Source organism: Prunus mume, linkage group LG8, assembly GCF_029339155.1.
Source record: "Prunus mume cultivar Tortuosa linkage group LG8, ASM2933915v1, whole genome shotgun sequence".
NCBI classification, from domain to species: Eukaryota; Viridiplantae; Streptophyta; class Magnoliopsida; order Rosales; family Rosaceae; genus Prunus; species Prunus mume.
This window is the reverse complement of record NC_142705.1, coordinates 124,347-142,909: the sequence shown is the minus strand read 5'-3', so window position 1 is coordinate 142,909 and position 18,563 is coordinate 124,347. Positions and strand designations below refer to the sequence as shown.

At 44.5% G+C, this 18,563-nt stretch overlaps 1 protein-coding gene and 1 non-coding gene across 2 annotated transcripts in view; both read right to left on the bottom strand.

The window, feature by feature from the left end:
• Positions 1–6,449: 6,449 nt before the first annotated feature.
• Positions 6,450–6,523, bottom strand: TRNAD-GUC (transfer RNA aspartic acid (anticodon GUC)). Its single transcript has one exon. It is a non-coding gene; the product is annotated as a tRNA-Asp (tRNA).
• A 1,069-nt stretch (positions 6,524–7,592) lies between these two features.
• LOC148914438 (uncharacterized) overlaps positions 7,593–18,563 on the bottom strand; it is an 11,261-nt gene continuing 290 nt past the window's right edge. The window contains 3 exon segments of the mRNA XM_089042567.1: positions 7,593–18,286; positions 18,288–18,501; positions 18,504–18,563. The exon segment at positions 18,504–18,563 is cut by the window's right edge and continues 61 nt beyond it. Coding sequence (XP_088898693.1) covers positions 18,145–18,286; positions 18,288–18,501; positions 18,504–18,563 — 416 coding nt within the window. The 3' untranslated portion in view covers positions 7,593–18,144.

The following is an 18,563-nucleotide window of genomic DNA, read 5'->3' as shown; positions in this document are numbered from 1 at the left end:
ATCGGCCACTCACCCATTAACCAATTCGCGCCAGTAACGAGGTCCTAAATAGTAACGTCTAAGGGATCTCGAAGATCCCGAATTAGTTTACACATGTGACGAATTCTTCCCTACCAGACGCCTACTCAAAACTAAGAGGGGGAAAGATTTAATAAAAACTTTTGAGCTATTACCACTATCTGATAATCAAATGGTGATTCCGCCTATATCTTTTACAAATATTGCTTTTTCAACATTGCTACCAATCTATTGCTAGCACAGGTATCAATAGCCTTAACTACCCGTTCATGCCATGTTTGGAGTTTCTACGCACGAATCATAAGTTCTTTGGTTCGTAACGATCACAATGAACCATCCACAAGATAGAGATAGTACTTTATTAATGCCGTGATAACTATAATGTACGAGTTGATTCCCAGATCAGAAATTCTTTGATTGGGTCCACAAGCCAAATCGAACGCTTACTTTCTCAACCAACCTAATTCGGGGTTACATTCCATGAAGAAGTTATATGATAGAGAGAATGGAACGCCAAATTCATACATCTATTTAATCTTTCTGCTCACTCATTGATGTAATAGAGAGAGAGGGAATTGTCACACATTTATGGCAACTCACCGCTTCATCCGTGTACAAACCATTAAGCCGACCATGGCAATTTGTCCCTTCCATCGATTTCTCAATGCCTAGCACCTACCAAACGCCTACTCAAAACTAAGAGGGGGAGGGATGGAAGAGTAATAGCAGCATTCCAGCCCTTTATCCGAGCCAATAATTTTGACATCCTTGAGTTGCCAGCCATTCATAGGTTTTTCCTCGTTTTGGGATAGCCAAAAAAAAGCCGAAGATCGGTAATCAATGCCAGGTGAAGCTGGAACCGTAAGGGCTATTGGGTGGGTGTCGATCTATGCCCCTCGCTTTTATTTCATCGAAAGGATCAAGTGGCTTTCGATCACGAAATGCAGGTTCAAATACAAACTCCCTCTCTCCGGTTGCTCAGATGCTACTACGCCTACGCCTGCAACAACTAATAAGGGCCCTTTTTCGAATGTTTGGAGAGGCTCACGTATTCTATATCGGACCCCCCAAACTCGCCTTTCGTCTTAAGAAAGATGGTCATTCTTCAGGGTTTCAAGAGCCGGACACATGTCGACAGACCAAGCAAGGACGGTATTCGCGATTCCTTCTCTTCCTTATTCCCGATATCGTACGACATATGCCTGCCAGATAGAGGCAAAGAGATGCCGACCCTTACAAGCCTATATACAAATACTTTTTTGTATACAGGACACAAGCCTTTGCTACAAAAGCTAGGGAATGTGCTATATGAATTAGAGGAGTTTATGAACGTTACCAGCGGATCCGAGCCTTACCTTATATTGGAGAGTTGACCCTCTTGGCTGGGCCTATTCGCTTTAACACCGGGCTTGTCTTGCTTGATTGATTGGCTTACCCTCGTGTGTCGTGCCATATTCGCTATTGGCTTATAGTTGTTTAGTTATTCTTCTATTTGTTAAACCAACGTACGTACTAGCTTGAACACCGCGCCCCTTTCTCTAATAATAAGGCAAGCAAAACATGTTGCATCCCCAAAAGCTTCTCCTTCTTTTGCACCTTTGGGTCATAGAAGACAGCTCCTTATTCTTCTTGCTTATGGGATTAAAAGATCTCTTATTCACCGCTCGGGCTTCAGGACTCAACAGACACAGGTCACTGATGTGTGGGCAGTTATTATTTCTTTTGCCAGTGATGAGATTCTCGCAAAGCCGCCTTACTAACCCTTCTATCCGGCATACCAACAACTTTTCACAAAAGCCCGATTAATTTACTTCAAAGATCAAAGAAAACCAGAGATGGCATTTCCGAGAGAAAGCTGTGGATTGAGAGGGGGAACTAGCGACCACCTTTGATTTGCAAGAAGGACGCTCGAGAGACCACCGAAGGGCGTTTAGCGCGAGCTTCCCAACGGAAAGGCCAGAAAGAGTGACCGACCACAGGGAGGGAAGTTTTTATTCCACTACTAGAACGGCACTGACAACTAATAATCATAATGGCGCTCGCCTATTCCTCTCTCTGATCTACGACCACCCTCTCTTTCTGTCGAGCTCTCTCAAACACAAGTACAGATAAGGCATGGGACTACCAGGCGCTATGAAATAGCCTAACGTCCAGTCCTACTGCTACTACCTGCCTGAGTACAGACAAGGAATATCTATCTCTTACTCAAGCAAGGGAACAAGCCGGACTCGACTTGGGAGCTCTTCCTTCTTCTTCCGAAACCATAACTCACGCTTGCTTTCTGCTCTTGACCGGTCTTGACTTCAGGCGGTTCCACCACTAGGGGGAAACGAAACAACAACAACAACTACAACACGGATCTACTGACGGACGGCGTACTCACGCGTTTCGGCTCTTGGTAGCCTACGCCTGTTCTCCGTCTTGCAGGTCCTGATTCCGTCCACTTCATGTTGCCGTGACGCCGTCTTTATGTGCTGTTAGGAACTGCCGCTGAATTTCAGAGCGCAATCGAGAACCCCCTTTAGCTGAATAGCATCCTGAGGAGTTTTGCGTTCATACCAGCTTATCCGTCCTCTTTGTCTTCGGTAAGCGAATAGCTTTAAGACTCCCCGCTGCCTGCGCACCCCCGTTGGGATCATGTTTATGGACGCGCCATTCCTTACTCGGCAGCAAACATTGTTAGAGACTAAGCTCCATTCCCAATTAACCGCCTTCCACACAGCAGAAGTTGGGAGTTAAGCCCTTCATACTGATACAATACTTCCCCTTGATAATTCTGCTCTCAAGACTCAAATTATCCACTGCCCAATCCCAGCTCATGTTTCCCAAAAGCGCCTTGGTTTTCCATGGAAACTATACCGAGACCACCCTTGTCTATAGGCTTTTTCACAGTTTCCAATTAACCCAGCGAAAGCCTTCCAATCCTCCAGCTTTAGACCAAAAAAAGAAAAAGTCTCTATAGTATTATTCTTCAGCAATAGAAAAAGGAATCCTTAGGCGGGTCCCCTAATGCATAGGAAGACCCCTAGAACTTACTTAATGAGTGTCGGTTTTCCAGCAGAGGATATAAAAAAGTATTTCCATCCCGGTAGTCTTCCACTGAACCAATCCGCCGGGGGTCTACAGTCTTCTTAGAGTTTTTGAAACACCTTTGAAAAAGGTTAGTCATAATGGCCTTATAAACAACATTACATAAACTAATGGGACGAAATTGTGATAAGCGAGAGGAGCCTTCACCTTTTGGGATAAGGGCAATAAAGGTATTATTGAGACCTCTAGGCATGGTCCCAGAGTCAAAAAAGTCCTGTATAACATCTACCACATCCGCTTTTTCCGTAACCGTAATCTAGGATTGTCCCGCTTGTAAGATTATTCAAATAGGCAACTGTTTCATTCTGAATGTTTTGCTGCCTGAGCGCCTCGAGAAAGACCATAAACATAAAAAAGAGGAACTCGAGCAGAGGCTGAAAGGCCCTTTCTCTTTCCTTACCGTCTAGCGATACCATTTACATTTGTAGGAATGCATGGGACTACTTTCTATAAAGCACTTTAGGTGGCTCTACCACTTCCGTAGGCGGCCGGAGGAGCTGAATAGGCGGCAGGAGGAGGAGCAGCTAGCCCAGCTGTAGACTTCAATGTAGAGGTTGGGAAACTATGTGCTGCGCATAAATCACCGAAGGATGCCATCAGACGATCAAAAGATTCAGGATCAAGCGGAGGTTTCTATTCCACTACTAGAATGGCACTAATGAAATGATGACTTTATCTTAATTAATACCTTCCCCTTTCTTTGGTAATGGCAGCTACGAGCTAAGCGAGGAAGTCTCCCTAACTCTGCAATTTCTGATTCGATCGGGGATCCTTTTACTGGTATTGATCGGAATGCTGTGGAATAACTAAGTCACTTGCTTTAGCTGCCGTAAGATATTGTAGGTGCTTAAATGACCGGGTGCCATAAGAGAGCATTACTTTCATATTCATATCGGGGAAAGTTGCGCGGGCAAGAACAGTGGCAAGAGGTTCTTTCTCTCCTTTTTCCCTTCTTTTCTACGGGGACGGCTAAAGCAGCAGAGAACCGATTGGCTGCGTGCATTCCCTCCACAACACCCAACGCAATCAGGATCAGGTGAATATGACTTCAGGGATTCTGTGACTAACCGCTTTAACGGAGTGCCGGTCCGAACTCGATGATGGAATGGCTGGGCTGGGCAAGGGCTATGAGCGGCCCCCTTATTAGTAGCCGAAGAAGGGGAGAGGAAGAGGAAAGCAATTAAGACGACTTTTAGCTACAATACAAGCTCAACTAGCGTAATTAAGCTAGCGTAAGCCAACCAACAAGCCGATTGCGCAAACGCCTTAAAAACAATAGTAGCGGCTAGCTTACTAGCTGATAGAGATGCTGTCTCAGAAGCGTAAGAGGGAGGTTACTAACCAACTGGAGCAACTTAGTCTTGTCCGAAAGCCTCAGGCGAAAGGGCAGCTCACTTATAGCTTCAAAGCGTGCTTACTTAGTGTGTAAAGACTACAGCTCCGGGCATCTGTGAAAGCGTCTGCACTCTCCTCATTCTACTCAGAAGGAGCTCCAATTCCTATGCAGAGGCAAGAAAGAAAGAAGCTAGGCTTCACCCAATCTTCCAATCAAAATCTTACGCCGAGAGGGCGCTATACAGAAATCGATCGATAGGATGTCTTTGCATCCCTGGCCGTAGAAACGTCCAGAAATGGTCATACAATCAATTTAGCTATCTGGACCTAGCTCGATATCAGTAGAAGATAGAGCCGCTAGCTCGACTGGAGATGGTTACGTGCTTGTCTGAGAGGAAATGGGCGGGGTAACTCGACCGTATAGGGAGAGGGAGAAGCTAGTGTAGGGACGAGGGTGACCTAGTGTAGGACGAGCTCCCCTTTTCTTCGTAACGAGTGTTCCCCGAGCAGCAGAGCATTTATGAGTGGATGTAGCTGTGATAGCTTAGAGTTTCACTGATTGGTATGCCAAAAGACTTTGATTATGGGAGACTTTGTCTACAGGAACTCAACAAAACCCATATTGCCCTTATTCCCAAAGTCCCTAACCCTGGGAACACTGGTCAATTCAGACCCATTAGCCTGTGTAACAATTCTTACAAAATCCTATCTAAGATCCTTGCAAATAGGCTCAAACCCTTCCTCCCTTTCTGAACCCCGCGCCTTTGGCCCCTCTGGTCTTCCACTTCGCTGCGCTCAGCGCCTTTGTTCCTGAAAGACAAATTCAAGACAATATCCTTTTGGCCCATGAGTCCTATCATTACTTGAAATTGAAAAGGCGAAGAAGGAAGGCGGACCGCTCGCTATTTCTATTATCAAATCCACTATGATCGCCCGAAGCACAAGAGAAAGTCTCAGCTTAGCGTAGTTCAATCAAACGGCCTGAACCGCATCGATCAGGGTTCATCCACCACATCCGAAGTGAACAACGTATCACATCTGAAGTGAACAACCATTAATTATAAGCGACTTTATGACATAGAGAAGAGGGCGACTATATCTACATCAAAACTTGACCGATCTAACTCGCATAGCAGCTACTGCTTCTCTAACCACTTCCCTAGTTTGATTGAATGGATAAAGAAAGTCCCGGCGTGGCCCGGGTTGTGTTGGTAGGTGAATATCCAGAAGTTCATTCACAGACAGGTACGGCAGCAGGTAGGGCTGCTAGTTCAAGTGGGCCAAGCGGCCCGGTCAATCATTCTGCCATCGAAGCTGTAGGACCTATGGTTGGGCTAAGGTAAGCAGTAGGACGTACGGCTGGGCTAAGGTAAGCTAAGCTGTTGGTCTAGGAACGAAGGAGAAGCTGTGAGCAAATCCACTTCTTTGATAACTTGTTTAAGGTTCAGGAAGTCAATAACTAGGCTCAAGTCCGCCTCAGTCGAAGGGGAAGCCAAGGTTAGCTTATTTACTCGCGGGGGGACAGACTCATGGATATTTCTCAATAGTCAGAATTGAAAGACGGCAAGGAAATGAGGAGCGAAGCGAGACGTACCTACTTAGATACAGGCAAGGAAGTACAGCTTAGAGACAGGCAACCAAGTACAGAAGTAGGGAAGCTCAGCCTCAGACAACTTAGGAAATACTAATCTCTACCGACAGCGAGAAAGACAAAGCAGAAAGAGGAAAGACAGATAGGCAGAAAGATAGGAAGACAGGAAAGCAGAGATAGATAGCGGGGCTTCCTTCTTATAGTAATCAATACATAGCTTTCTTAGTCGATGGGGGATTCTTGCTAGGATAACTCAATAAGGACAATACGACAGGACAGAAGTTCACTACCTATATACCAGGATAAGCAAATGCAGTCAATCAAAGGGTATTACCAAATGAAAGAGGGCGAGGAAAGGCACCAAAGCCGGGGATGAATACCGCCCCAGATTAATCAACAAATGGGCATCGAAGGTAGGGACTGACGGGGCTCGAACCCGCAGCTTCCGCCTTGACAGGGCGGTGCTCTGACCGATTGAACTACAATCCCAGGAAAATTAGGTATACAGCCTAAAAATTCTTATTATTTTTTCTCATTGGATTTCATTCGAACCTTTTTGTTTCGCCGTGTTGTAACAGAGACACGAATGATATACTAAAATATATATATATATTTTTAAATGCAGTAGACTCATACTCATAGTGGGCTAATTCATGAATTGAATCATGACTATATAAGCTATTCTGATATGTTGAGATTCCATATAGATGAAATCGTGGAAGCGGACCTTTGATTTCCTTGGACCACGCAAGAATTCGTCGTCCGATTGAATCTGCTTGTTCCTGGATGCTCTATAGAAATCTATCGCTATTCCTTCCCTCGACCCGGAGAACTAAAGCAGCAATCGGAGGGTTTCTTCCTTTCTTCTGAAGACTACTAGAAGTCTTCTTTCGGCCTTAAAAGTCTAGTTCTTAATCTCCTGAGTTCCCGCGCTTACCATTCCTTATGAAGTAATGGACGTAGCCACTGCTAATAAATTCTTATGCGTTGTTAGCTTCTTCTTTACTCTTCTAATAAGATTTCTTCTTCTGGGCTATTGCCAGTTTATTGAAACCTCTGGATAAACTCCTTCTTTCTTCTTGATGAGTTAGAGTTCCTGTTCTGGAATGATTATTAGCGCCTGTGCTAAGGTAAAATCCAGTATATTTCTTTCCTTCAGTGGACTAATCTAGGTAGACATCTGACTTCTTCGCTGGATTGACTAACCCCTTATATCTTAGGAGAAGCAAAAGAATCTGACGCCTAAAAGTCCCTTCTTCTTGGAAAACCAAGGAAGTAGGAACAAGGAAAAAAGGAAAGCGTAAAAGCTGGCAAGCTATAAAGCGAATAGTTCCGGACTGAGTTATTCGATCACAGCACGCAGAGATCGCTACTTAGACTTAGTCCTTGCCTTCAGTCTGGTTGTTAGCCCAAAGAAGGGAAAGGGGAATACGATCTATCCAGGGGTATACCGTGATATCTATCAAAGAAGGTAGCTTTTAAGCGATTGACCATCACGTCAGCTCGGTCCGCATCACAGACTGGTGAGGTCATTGGCTCAAATAAAGACTTATCAACCTTCTTCGCTACCAAGAGAATTTTAGAGAGAAGAAAGACAGCCAGAAGCTCAGGAGGGCGTTTATCTCCTCCATATGCTAATTGTAAAGAGCCAGCACATTGCTTTAGATAAAGCGCAACATGCAAAGCACCAGACTTTCGCATAAGCCGCTAGACTTCCTTCGCATACAAGTAGACGGCTATGCACGACTCCTTGCTTGGTAAGACTATCAGCAGCCACTAATAAGATTCGTTTTAAGAATCCCATTAGGACCGGAAAGTCTTCGAACAACTGCCATCTCCGCGGCGACACACGAATTAGGTAAGGAAAGAGCTTTGTAAAACGATTCATATCGATTACTTAATATTTAACGCCCTCTTCCCTGCCCCTGTCCCATTACCATTAAGGTTAGATGGGGGAATTCCCACCAAGGATAAATAGAAAAATAGAATAGAATTAAGATCTACAGAGCTAGCAGGTGCAAATCTGTTATCAATCTTTAGATTTACGTTGGTGACCGGCTTGCTGTCCCGTGATTTCCTCACTAGACAAAGAGTCGATCCTCCACTAATTATGGTATGCCGACACGGCGATCTCCCCGGATCCCTCGTTACGGGGAACCTATAGGTAGGGGAGGGCACCTTGGTATGACCTAAGGAGTGGACTGTCACTGAATTCCATCAAAATCCAATGAGCAACCAGCAACCCACCGAGGTTACAACAATCATGTTAGACTAAGAAGAGCCTTGGGATCCAGCCCCTTGGACAGACCGATGCAACGAGTGAACTTGTCGACTTATCTCACAGAAGGAAAACCAGGTCTATGCCTAAAATCACGTCATCTAACTGATCGAATTCAAAGTCAAGTTCTGAGGAGCCAAAAACACGCTATAGACGGTTACTCCGACAAGGATTCGTTTTCGCGAGCGATTCCTCCCGGGAATCTTCCTATTATACTCTTCCTGCCTGGCAGCATTGGCTTCAGACTCCGGACTGATCCCTTAGATGGTTTTGGCATCTTGCGATGTTTCTTGAGACAAAGCACCTCGCTGTGTACCGTCCATCTGAGAACCTTGGTCCCACTTCGAAGTTTGTAACTGGTTGCGATACTGGAGCTTCGTGATTGACAAACCAACTAAATCTGGTCCAACAGTTGATATTGACATTTTATGTCTTGTGACGAATTGCTTCTTTGATAGATTGTTGCGTCACCTGGGATGGAACATGAAATGCATATAGAAAAGATAGGTTCAATTCAGGACAGGTTGGTTAAGGTAGTTGTGTAGGCTCGCCAGCCTTGTTTCAGAGTCCTTGGTACTCTATTCAGCTAAAGCCCTTAGTTAATACTATTAACGGGGGAGGGCCCCTCTGTCGACGTTACTGACTGCACTGCCACTCGCTCACCCACCTTACTTAATACTTAATAATAGGCTCGCTTCGTTGCTTAAAAGTCGTAGGCAGATGGATTTCCTTTTCTCATAAGAGAAGAGACTAGAAAAAATGGGTTTCTTTTAAAGAAGAGCTACTAGTGATACCTATTCATAAGGTAGCTTAAGTACTCCTCTTAATAGAGCAACTGGTGGTACCTATTTAATATTAAATAGAAGAAAGGAAGAAGCTCCTCCCAGGCGCAACTTCCCCACCTTTGTTGCCTACGCCCGCATTCTGTCCCCCGCCTCTGTTGCCTGTGTGTTGCGCCTCCTACTTCTCACCTTTCGTTTTTCCATTAAGGCGGTGGTTTACCTTTTGGTTTATTTTCCAAACCCTTTCGGTTTCTTTCCTTTCCATGGTTTGCCTTTATTCTTTTTCTTGGAAGGTTTGTGGTCATATAGTTTAGGTTGTTTAGCTTTGACTTCATCTTTTATGGCTTGTAGTTGTTCTTTGGTCAATTCATTTTTGTTCTTTAGTGCAGTGGTGGTATCGTGTACACCATTATCTCTTAGTGTTTCATCCCTGACAGTAAGATCGTATTTTCCTTCTTCTTTCCATTGATCTGTCCCACCTTCATGTTCTTTATATTCTTTATAAAGTTCACTCCAGCGTTCTTTTTTCAGTCTTTTTCTTTCTTTTGTTCCATCTCTTTCTTTCTCATTGAGGTATAGTTTGTATAGTATTGTCTGTGCCTCATCTATCCGGCTCGTGATTAGTTCGTTAAGTTGTCCTTGCATCCTCTCTTTGTCTGCTAGTAGCTCATCTAACATCTGTTCTTTCACAGTTTTAGGGAGACCGTCATTCATATGCTTCTCTTCGGACTGGACTTCAGTAGTCTCTTTCATTGTTTTGTCTATTTCTTCTTTCCCCGTAGTTGTTTCAGCATCTCTTCTCTTTCTTTGACGCAGATCCCTTTCGGGAATTGAATTTATGCAATCTTCCCGCTTATTCGCTTATTCTTTCATTGGACTCTCCTTAAAAAAAGAAAAAATCTCGTATGTAAGCAAGCATCTCTGTTAACAGCTGATATGCGATAGCAGGAAGCAGGATGGGCTGTTACGTAATGGACAGCTACTCAGTCTTCTAGTGTTTATAGTGCATAAACGGCCTACCGGTCTGCGACCCTTTATTCATCAATACTATCTTGATTCATTCATACCCTCATGAGTCCCTTCTCGTTCTCCGTTACTTTTCTATTGTAAAATTTTTGTTGTAATACAAAAAGAAATGCCTATGCCTAATTTTGCACATCATATTAGGAGATTCCTCTTTTTTGGTGCATTCCCTTCCTTTGTTTGATTGAGAGAAGGAAGAATGGAACTGGTTCCAGTGAAAGAAATGAAAGCAAGGGGAAAGATTGACGTAGGTAGATATGCGGAGTGTTTGCTGTGCAGCTAGATCTATGTCACGATATGAGACAATGCCCACCTTTCGGCCTCTCTTTGATCATTCCTGTCTTTCGGTGCTTGCCCTTTCTTTTAAGAATAAAAATAAAGATCTTCATCGATCGCGGCTGCCACTCCTACAGGATCGGGATACAAAGATTACGTATTACGAGAATGTCGTTGAAGTAGGATCGCTAGTGGGATAGTCCAGTGGTACTCCTTGCCTCTGTTGAAACAATTACCCAACGGGGACCGACAGACAACTTGCATAGTAAAGTCTTTTATCTTCCATTCAGGGGTCATGAATGATTAACAGAAACGAAGGGTGAGTGCAACGAACTATACAATTTTTATTAGTCTTGTAGCAAATAAAGGTCCCGGTAGGGGTCAGCAGCGTCGGGAGGCGGAGGTGAACAAGAAGGACTCTCTCTCGCAGCCGATATCCCACCCTTCTTCCGTAAGGATGGATTCGGGCTTAAGCCAACTCGACCAAGTACTTTCCATTTCAACGGGATTCTCGTCTCAAGGGCATTTCCACCATGTTTCAGCCCTTTGCCCCGAGCAGCCATCGAAAGCAAAGAGATCAGGTCGTTATATTATACCAAATAGATGCCGATGCTCCCGAACTGCTTATAGGAGTCTAATTCTCATTCCCTTCCCGCATCACTAGAAAGATAAAGCGATCGAGGAGCGAAGTTATGAGCTGACATGAGTGGAATCGAAGCAACTAGTCCTGTCCAAAGAGTCCCAACCCCAGGGAAAGTCTTTTGTCAGGAAAATGCTCAAAGGATAAAACTTAAAGGGATCGTAGACAAGAACTACTCATGAAGACCCAAAACCTCAGTATGTGGACAATTCTTCCAATCCGGGTCAGAAAGAAGGGTGGTGCCTTAGCTCATGGGTGTAAAAACTCTTTGTCATGTGCTATCTGCTTGGCCAAAAGGCCAAGCCAATGTAACCGGAAAGGAAGATCTCAGGTTTGCAAGTTTGTATGCCAAAATTCTTTGCCTGAACGCGTAGAATTCCCTTAGCTGCCAACCGACCGCGCTGAGGCCCGTGTTGGTGTTCAGCTGGTGGTGTCAGCCAGGGACTTAAGAGCTTGCTTGTCCTTTCCCTCAGTTGCCTTATTGGCTAGCTACAGAGGAGAACTCCTATCTACAATGGATAGATAAGAGAATTCCTAACTCGTCTTTTATAGTCAGTCCACTAGGAAAGAACTAAGAACTTCGAAGGCAAGTCATCCGGTATTCTTGCTGAACTCAAAAGCCAACTACCTTCTATCTCCTGGGCTCATCAACAGCTATAGAAAGAACTCTTAGCTTAGCTACTGAGCTACGAGGAGAGAAAGAGAATGAGTCTCCCTTATCCTTATCCTTCCTTTGTTCGGAATGGAATAGCGTGTCGGTCTTTAGTTCAAGGATTAGTCCCCTCAGCCGTCGGGAAGCGGCTCCCTTCTTCTTTTTGAAGAAGATACCCGGCTCATAATACCACTTTTTGCCCTATACAATGGAGGATTGGATCGTGTCTTTATGAAATTGAATATTACCCAATTTAGTAGAAATCCTGCGAATAAGTCATTCGTTCCAAATAGGAGATGTGAAAAAGAGGGACTTTATTAGAGAGTACCGCCGGGGGACGCCAAAGACTTCGCCAGTTCCTGCTAACCTGCTAAAAGGGTTCCAAGAATTGACTGACATCGTGGACTTATATCTACAAAGAAAGAAGGGGTGGACCAGAGGGATTCCCACTTTCATCAACATCGGTGAGTGACGAAGGAGCCTTTTGGAAAGCCTTCCCCGCCCGCGAGGGGGTTGTAGTTCATCTGCCGAATGAGTAACCTCTAGTATTATATGTATTATCCTAAATAAGGAAGCACTTAGTTTTAACCAAAGCTCGCCGTGGCAGCTTAAAAGAAAGGAAGTCTCCAAAAGCCCAGCCCAGCAATGTCCTTGACTCCAGCTAAGAAAGCTCTTCCAGGTGAATCGCAGAGTGCCGCCCTTCCCTTAGTGCTTACCTAAATAAGTTGAACAAGACTTCCGTGAAGAAGAATTCACTAAGCCCCTTTCATTTAGGTGTAAATACTATGTTCCGTCACAGCCTTCCATGTTGTACTCTTCCCTACGTCCATGCCAGAAAGAGCCAGCTTGAAAGCCCCAAACTACTACTCCGTTAGTGGTCTAACCTTTTATCCGTCTCAGTAACCTGGCCGAAAAAACCGCCTATCCATCCATTGCTCTTGCGTATTCCAATACCCTTTCATGATGTCGCGTATGGATCCTTGAGAATGAATGCGTCGTTAGACCTTCCAATTAAAGTGTCGCCATGTGGTGTATTGTGTATATGGATATAGATGCTCAGATGCACCCTTCTCTGCATTTATGGATGAATGTATCCTATATGGTATGGGTGGACACAAAAAACAAGGGTCTGAAAGAGGCTCGACCGATAGGGAGAGGGTATGAAAGCCAAGGAGAGCTCTCAACCAGGTAGAACTCATTCTACGGCCATTTTCATTAGTCAAAATCATTCTTTTTTTTTTCCATTTCAGGTGTTTGCTATGAAAGACGACAAAGAGCGTTTATAGTGCCCTTGGCCGTAGAGCGTGTTTTTCGAGTCTTAATCGTGGAGAATATTGACCCACGATGATCCCCATGCTGTTGATTCCGCCAGGGTCTCTCCAAGATTGAAGTCACCTTGCTCTTTTGCCCCCTCCCGGACCCTTTCTCTTGAATTTGTGAATCGTTGAGTGCTTACTCTTTATAGGGAGGGCGCCCCTGGAGATTGGATTCGTCTTTCTTATATGTTTTCATTCCATGGACTATTTGATTTCATTTTCAATGTCAATCCGTATTTCCGCTCGTAAACAAAAAAAAATAAGGATTCAGGCTCGCCCTCGCTAAAGTGGCAAAGAATCCTTCGCCGCGATTATAATTACATAAACCAGTCGCTGTCTCTACAATTTCGTAGAATATATGGATGAAGTCTCATTCATGGATTCATCTGGTGGGCAAGCCCTCGTAGACTTTTTCTACCTAAAGATTTGTCTCGGACGCTTCGATCACTGAATTAGACCCTACCACATGTGTTTAAGTTTGAGAGCCACCCTGTTCTCTATGGGTCGAAGCCCCAGACCAAGACCTTGTCGTGGATGGAGTTGCCCGATAATATGACTTACTGTTTATGCTATGGCTCTGTTGCTGGACAGTCAGCGGGAATTCCGGGCTGTCCTTGACAAGTGATCAATCCAAAGAGCTCCGATCGATGGAAGAAAGCGAGCACTCAACCTCACCTAGATCTTCCTTTGTTGCACCTAATATAGAAAGAAAGAAGACTGGTAATAGGTTTCTTTTGGAAAAATCGATCTAAGTGTAGCCTGTTTTTGATTCATCCAATTGTGGAGAGTGAGTCTAGTTTCATACTTCCAATTCCTCTAAAGGAGTTGCCCCGCATCAGTAAGAGGGATGATATATTGACAGACTTATCCCTGGACCATTTGCTGCCTACTTTACTGGCCTGGCCCTACCCCCTACTTGAATGAAAGCATTACGCCAAGTCCTTTTTCTTATTCCTTACTCTATTGGCTGGCTCACGGGACTACTTGATCAGTGGAACCACTCTATTTGATTACTAGTTATTCATTAAGCCCGTCTTTTATGCATACTAGAATTGTTTAGCCCAGGAGGGATTTCTCGACTCAAATGGGGCTCTTCTTCTTCAAAAGAGATCTCTGACAACTCGAGTCATCCACCACTATTACATAATAGGCCTCCTTCTGATCCAAGGCGCCCTTCTGTTCCAGCTGGATTATTCTCCTTTCTTTCAGGTCACTTTTGATGCAGGAATTAAGGTTGGGAAACCCCCTTAGAGCGTGAGTAGAGTCTTCAATCACAAATGAAATTGGATCAAGAGCCGTACTGGTTGAATAACATTTTTAGGTGCCATAGTTTATTGCAACTGAACCCTTGACCCGGTTGCTAATGAAAAAAAATAAAGATATTAAAGGTTTGCTTAGCTAGCTGCTTTGACTGGTGGGACAGAAAGAAGAATCTATCTTCAAGGAACTTCTTTTTGGCTGAACTAACCTCTTCCTTTTGCAGCCAGACAACTGGCAGATAAGCCGAGCATCTGAAGAACATAAGATCCGACGCCAGGCATAAAAGTCATATTGTCCACTAGGGCAATTGGCACAACCAGGTATCTCAAACATTGATAAGGGAGGAATCCGGCTTTCATTAGGATAACATTCTTTTCATCCGAATGACAAGGCTTGCTAACTAGGAGGATCGATTATGCTATAAGTAGAGAGACCTTCAAGCACCTTCGGAAGATTAAGGCACACCTCCTAACTCACTAATTCTCACAACAGTTAGTCGACCAGGAAGACCTAACTAAGACTCGAACCATTGGGAAACCCATCGGACTCGGCAAGGTGAAGCTTTCTGAGTTCTATTTCCAGTCTGGAATAAGAACAGACTGAACACAAAGCAGCCAATCGAAATCAACCTTCGAAGAGACACGAATCACATACCTTTCTGACAAACCGGATTAATTAAGAAGGGCTAGATCGACATCTCAGCTAAGGCAGGGCATTCATGGATGGTCCGACAAAGCAGCTTTTCCGTGGGGGGTCAATCGATCCTACTAACTCCTAAACGGCTCCCTAATTCCTCACCTAAAACATCCCGTAGGCGACAAAGAAAAGAAGTGATTAAAATCTCCTCGTATAGACAAGTAAGGTAAGGGTATCTGTTGTTTTCGGTCAAAGCGAGAGTGCCGATCAGAAGTAGCAAAAAAGGACTCTGTTTTTGATGAATTTCTGAGAAAAGTCGTTGAAAAAGTGGGTGAAATTAGTCAGCTGGGTGAGCTCGGAGCTTAGGCAGTGGAAAAGTGCTTCCTGGCTAGCGACTCGACTGTAACTCCTCTCCATGGCAGGGAGAGAAGCTTCAATTTCCACTCGTGAGACTGAGCGAGACAAGGAAGCGCAATACGACTCTTCATGATGAAGCGCCTTAACGCATCCTGGCACTTGTTTCTCAACACCGTATTTCTCGACAACTTGTATTTGTAAATAAAAAAGACTACTCATTCTGTCTAGTAATTCCTTATGGCATTAGGGACCTTCTTTCAGGTCAATTTCATGTTTTTTGGCACTCGGGACATTTCTTTCTGGCATTCGTCAAGTCATTTTCATCGTGGTACTACTAGTCACTCTTTTCGGCACATCATAGGCCTCACCATCAGATGCCGAATTCGCTGAATAGGAATCCCTTGATCCGATGATCCGAGAAGGAAGGCCTTTCCATGGGTGGTGGGGAATGAAAGAAGTGAATTCATTTCCAAGGGAACGGATATCGCATATCGCAACTGACCACTAATAATCAAAATAGTGATCTCTCATTCTATCACATCTACCTTCCCCACCCTCCGCCCTTATCTCCAGAGGGGACCCTGGTCATCCACCGCGGGGTCAGTAGCAAACGAAAGCGAGCACGAAAGGAAGGCTTAGACCAGCTCCTTGTAGGGTGTAATTCCAATTGTCTTTGTCCCAATGTCTGTGATCAAGCCAGAAAGAATAGCTTAATAGAGATCGAATTCGGTACAGATATAAAGAAAAGGCTCACAGCAAGAGCATCTGGCAGGCGGGGTGTCAGCAGTTGGGCCAAGCGAAACAACAACATCACATGAATCTCTTTGTGGATCACTTTTCCTAGTCGCATAACCAAAGAAGAGGCATTGTCTCAATGAGCATGCAATAAAGTGTAAACAAGGCTCTTGCGCACACATCCGATATCGGTTTGCTTCCTCCACTGCACACACACGGCTAGTTGAAATGTGTAATGACAACGAGAAGACTGAAAGCGAGATTGCAGGCGAGTTGGTTAACGCGGATCCCAATTCATCATAGTAAATCCGCCTTGTGATCGGTTCGCAGAGAAGAGCTTGGATGCCTCATTGCTATCGCTTGAATTCATCTATTTGCTCATAGATCTTGTTTGTGGTCTACGAAGGGAATGTTCAGCGAGTATGCCTGCAATACGAGTAAGGGGAACTCTTGTTTGAGAACTTTAGCTACGTACTTAGGTTAGTTAGCTCAGCTTCTCCTATGTCTATTTGGATTAAGGAAGTGGGGTAATGGGCAGACAAGGAGGTCCTAATAATGGTGAGTCGAATCGGGTGCGGCTTCCGTTCCAAGGCTTTTATGCCCCCGTTCAGGCCTTATTTAAGATAGGAGAATGGGGTTAATAAAGCAAGAGACTCCGGGTTTTGCCTAAGGCGAGTAGCATACTCCGGTTTCAGTGAATGTGTGGAAGGCAGCTCTGTTTAGCCAGCAAGCATAGGAAAGAAACCCCCCCTGGTAACTTACTATTAATGCTAATCCATTAGTTCTAGCTCGAAGTTTGCCCTTAGTTGTCTCGAAGTTAGCTGCTTGGCATGAGTAGCTTGGGCAGTCTTAGTGAGTAGCTTGGCTTGCTCATGCGGGGCTTTGGAAAGAAAGTAACCAGGGAATTCATATACTAATCTTCTAATCAGAAGTTTTTTTGTTTAAAAGTAGATCGGGAGTTCAAGCAGATGTTAAATTAAGGTGAGGTTTACTATTCTAGTCTACAGGCCATTTAGCTAAAAAAAATCCTGAGTATCGACTGTCGTGTGAGTCTCTCGACCAATGTGTAGCTGCCGTGAAAAGGCTATAAGTAACGGCATTCTCAGTTAAGATAACAGGATTCAAGCTTGCTTGTGTGTACGTGCTTTTTATAAGTAGATGTAGATGTGAAGGTGCCTAAGGAACCGCCCTAAAATACGTTGTTAGAGGCGTTGGCTATTCGTAGATCTGTTATACAGGCGATTTAGCTACTTTCTTTCAACCCTGAGTAGGTGGTATTAGGTGAGGGGATACACGCAGAACCGTTTAATTGTGGAACAAGCTACGCACCTTTGAGTTCTCGGGGTGAGGTGCGAAGCTAGTTCCCGAGTAAGTAGCTAAAAAGAGGGCAATCAAGCAAGCGATCGTAGGTACGCTATTTATTTATATAAGCAGATTGGTGTGGAACTAGATCCTCCGCTATAGTAACAGTTGTTGTGTAGCCAGGTTCACCTGCCCAATGCCAGAGATTCTGTTAGTGTTCCGTGTACTAAGTTACAAGACAAGAATGACTTTTTCAATCATCGTATAGAAGCCTAGTTTTGTGAGTGAGTGAAGAAGGGCCATAGAGCTTAGCCATGTGTAGACCGAAATGGTCTCGCGAAGCCGGTCACAACGGTTGGCTACGATCCTTTCCGACAGTTTAAGAGAACCAGACTTCAGGAAGGTATCCATAATGTATGCTCTAATTTTCTTATCACTATCTTTTTGAAGCAGATAGTTAACAGTGCTCATTGTATAGACTAGTACAAAAAAAAAAATGAAGTTCGAATGGAAAAAAAGGTTAAAGTGGTTGAAATTAAAAAACCACATCCCAACTCCCCCGACCCCTCCGAACATCCCGAACTTTTTGGCTGAAGTGGACCTGCCACAGGCACAGGCCGACGATTCGGCGAATGTTTTACGGGAAAAGGCAGCCGCGATTGTCGAAGCCTTCGCGAATATTTTTTCCAATTATTCCAGGACGGTTGGACGTGGCTCAAAAACTAGCACAAGGGATGAGCCCGGGAGAAATAGTAACCCGGGATGATCTCCATATGCTGGTCGACCAATTACAGAATCCCGGCAGTGAGTTATATCTCAAAGCCGTGGAGCTCATAATGCATATAACCTGATGCTATAAGTGGCAGGATAGGGGGGGTCCGTAGGTTTTTGTGAAAGAGATGCTCTTATCATGTTCTTGCTGAAAAGAAAAACCTAATTCCTCTATTTGATGTCGATTCATCCACACTTCCATTCTTTGTAGAGGAAGGCTAACTGCTTGCTGGCTGGGAGCTGTATGAGCGGTAACGTCCACGTACGGCTCCGTGAGAAGGTCGGTGGACAGAAATGGCCTTGTTGTACCTCACTCTCGTCTTCAATGGGGTCTGCTCTTTTTTTTTTGGGAGAGTATGCCAATATGATCTTAATGAGGTGCGGAGCTTTGCATCTGACATTCGTTGGGCTTCCCTCTTCGGGAGCCTGCGTCCCGGCGTTTTTGTGCAATAAACCCCTCCGGCCGAAGACTAGTGGTAGGTGGTCCCGCGGAGCTTTCGG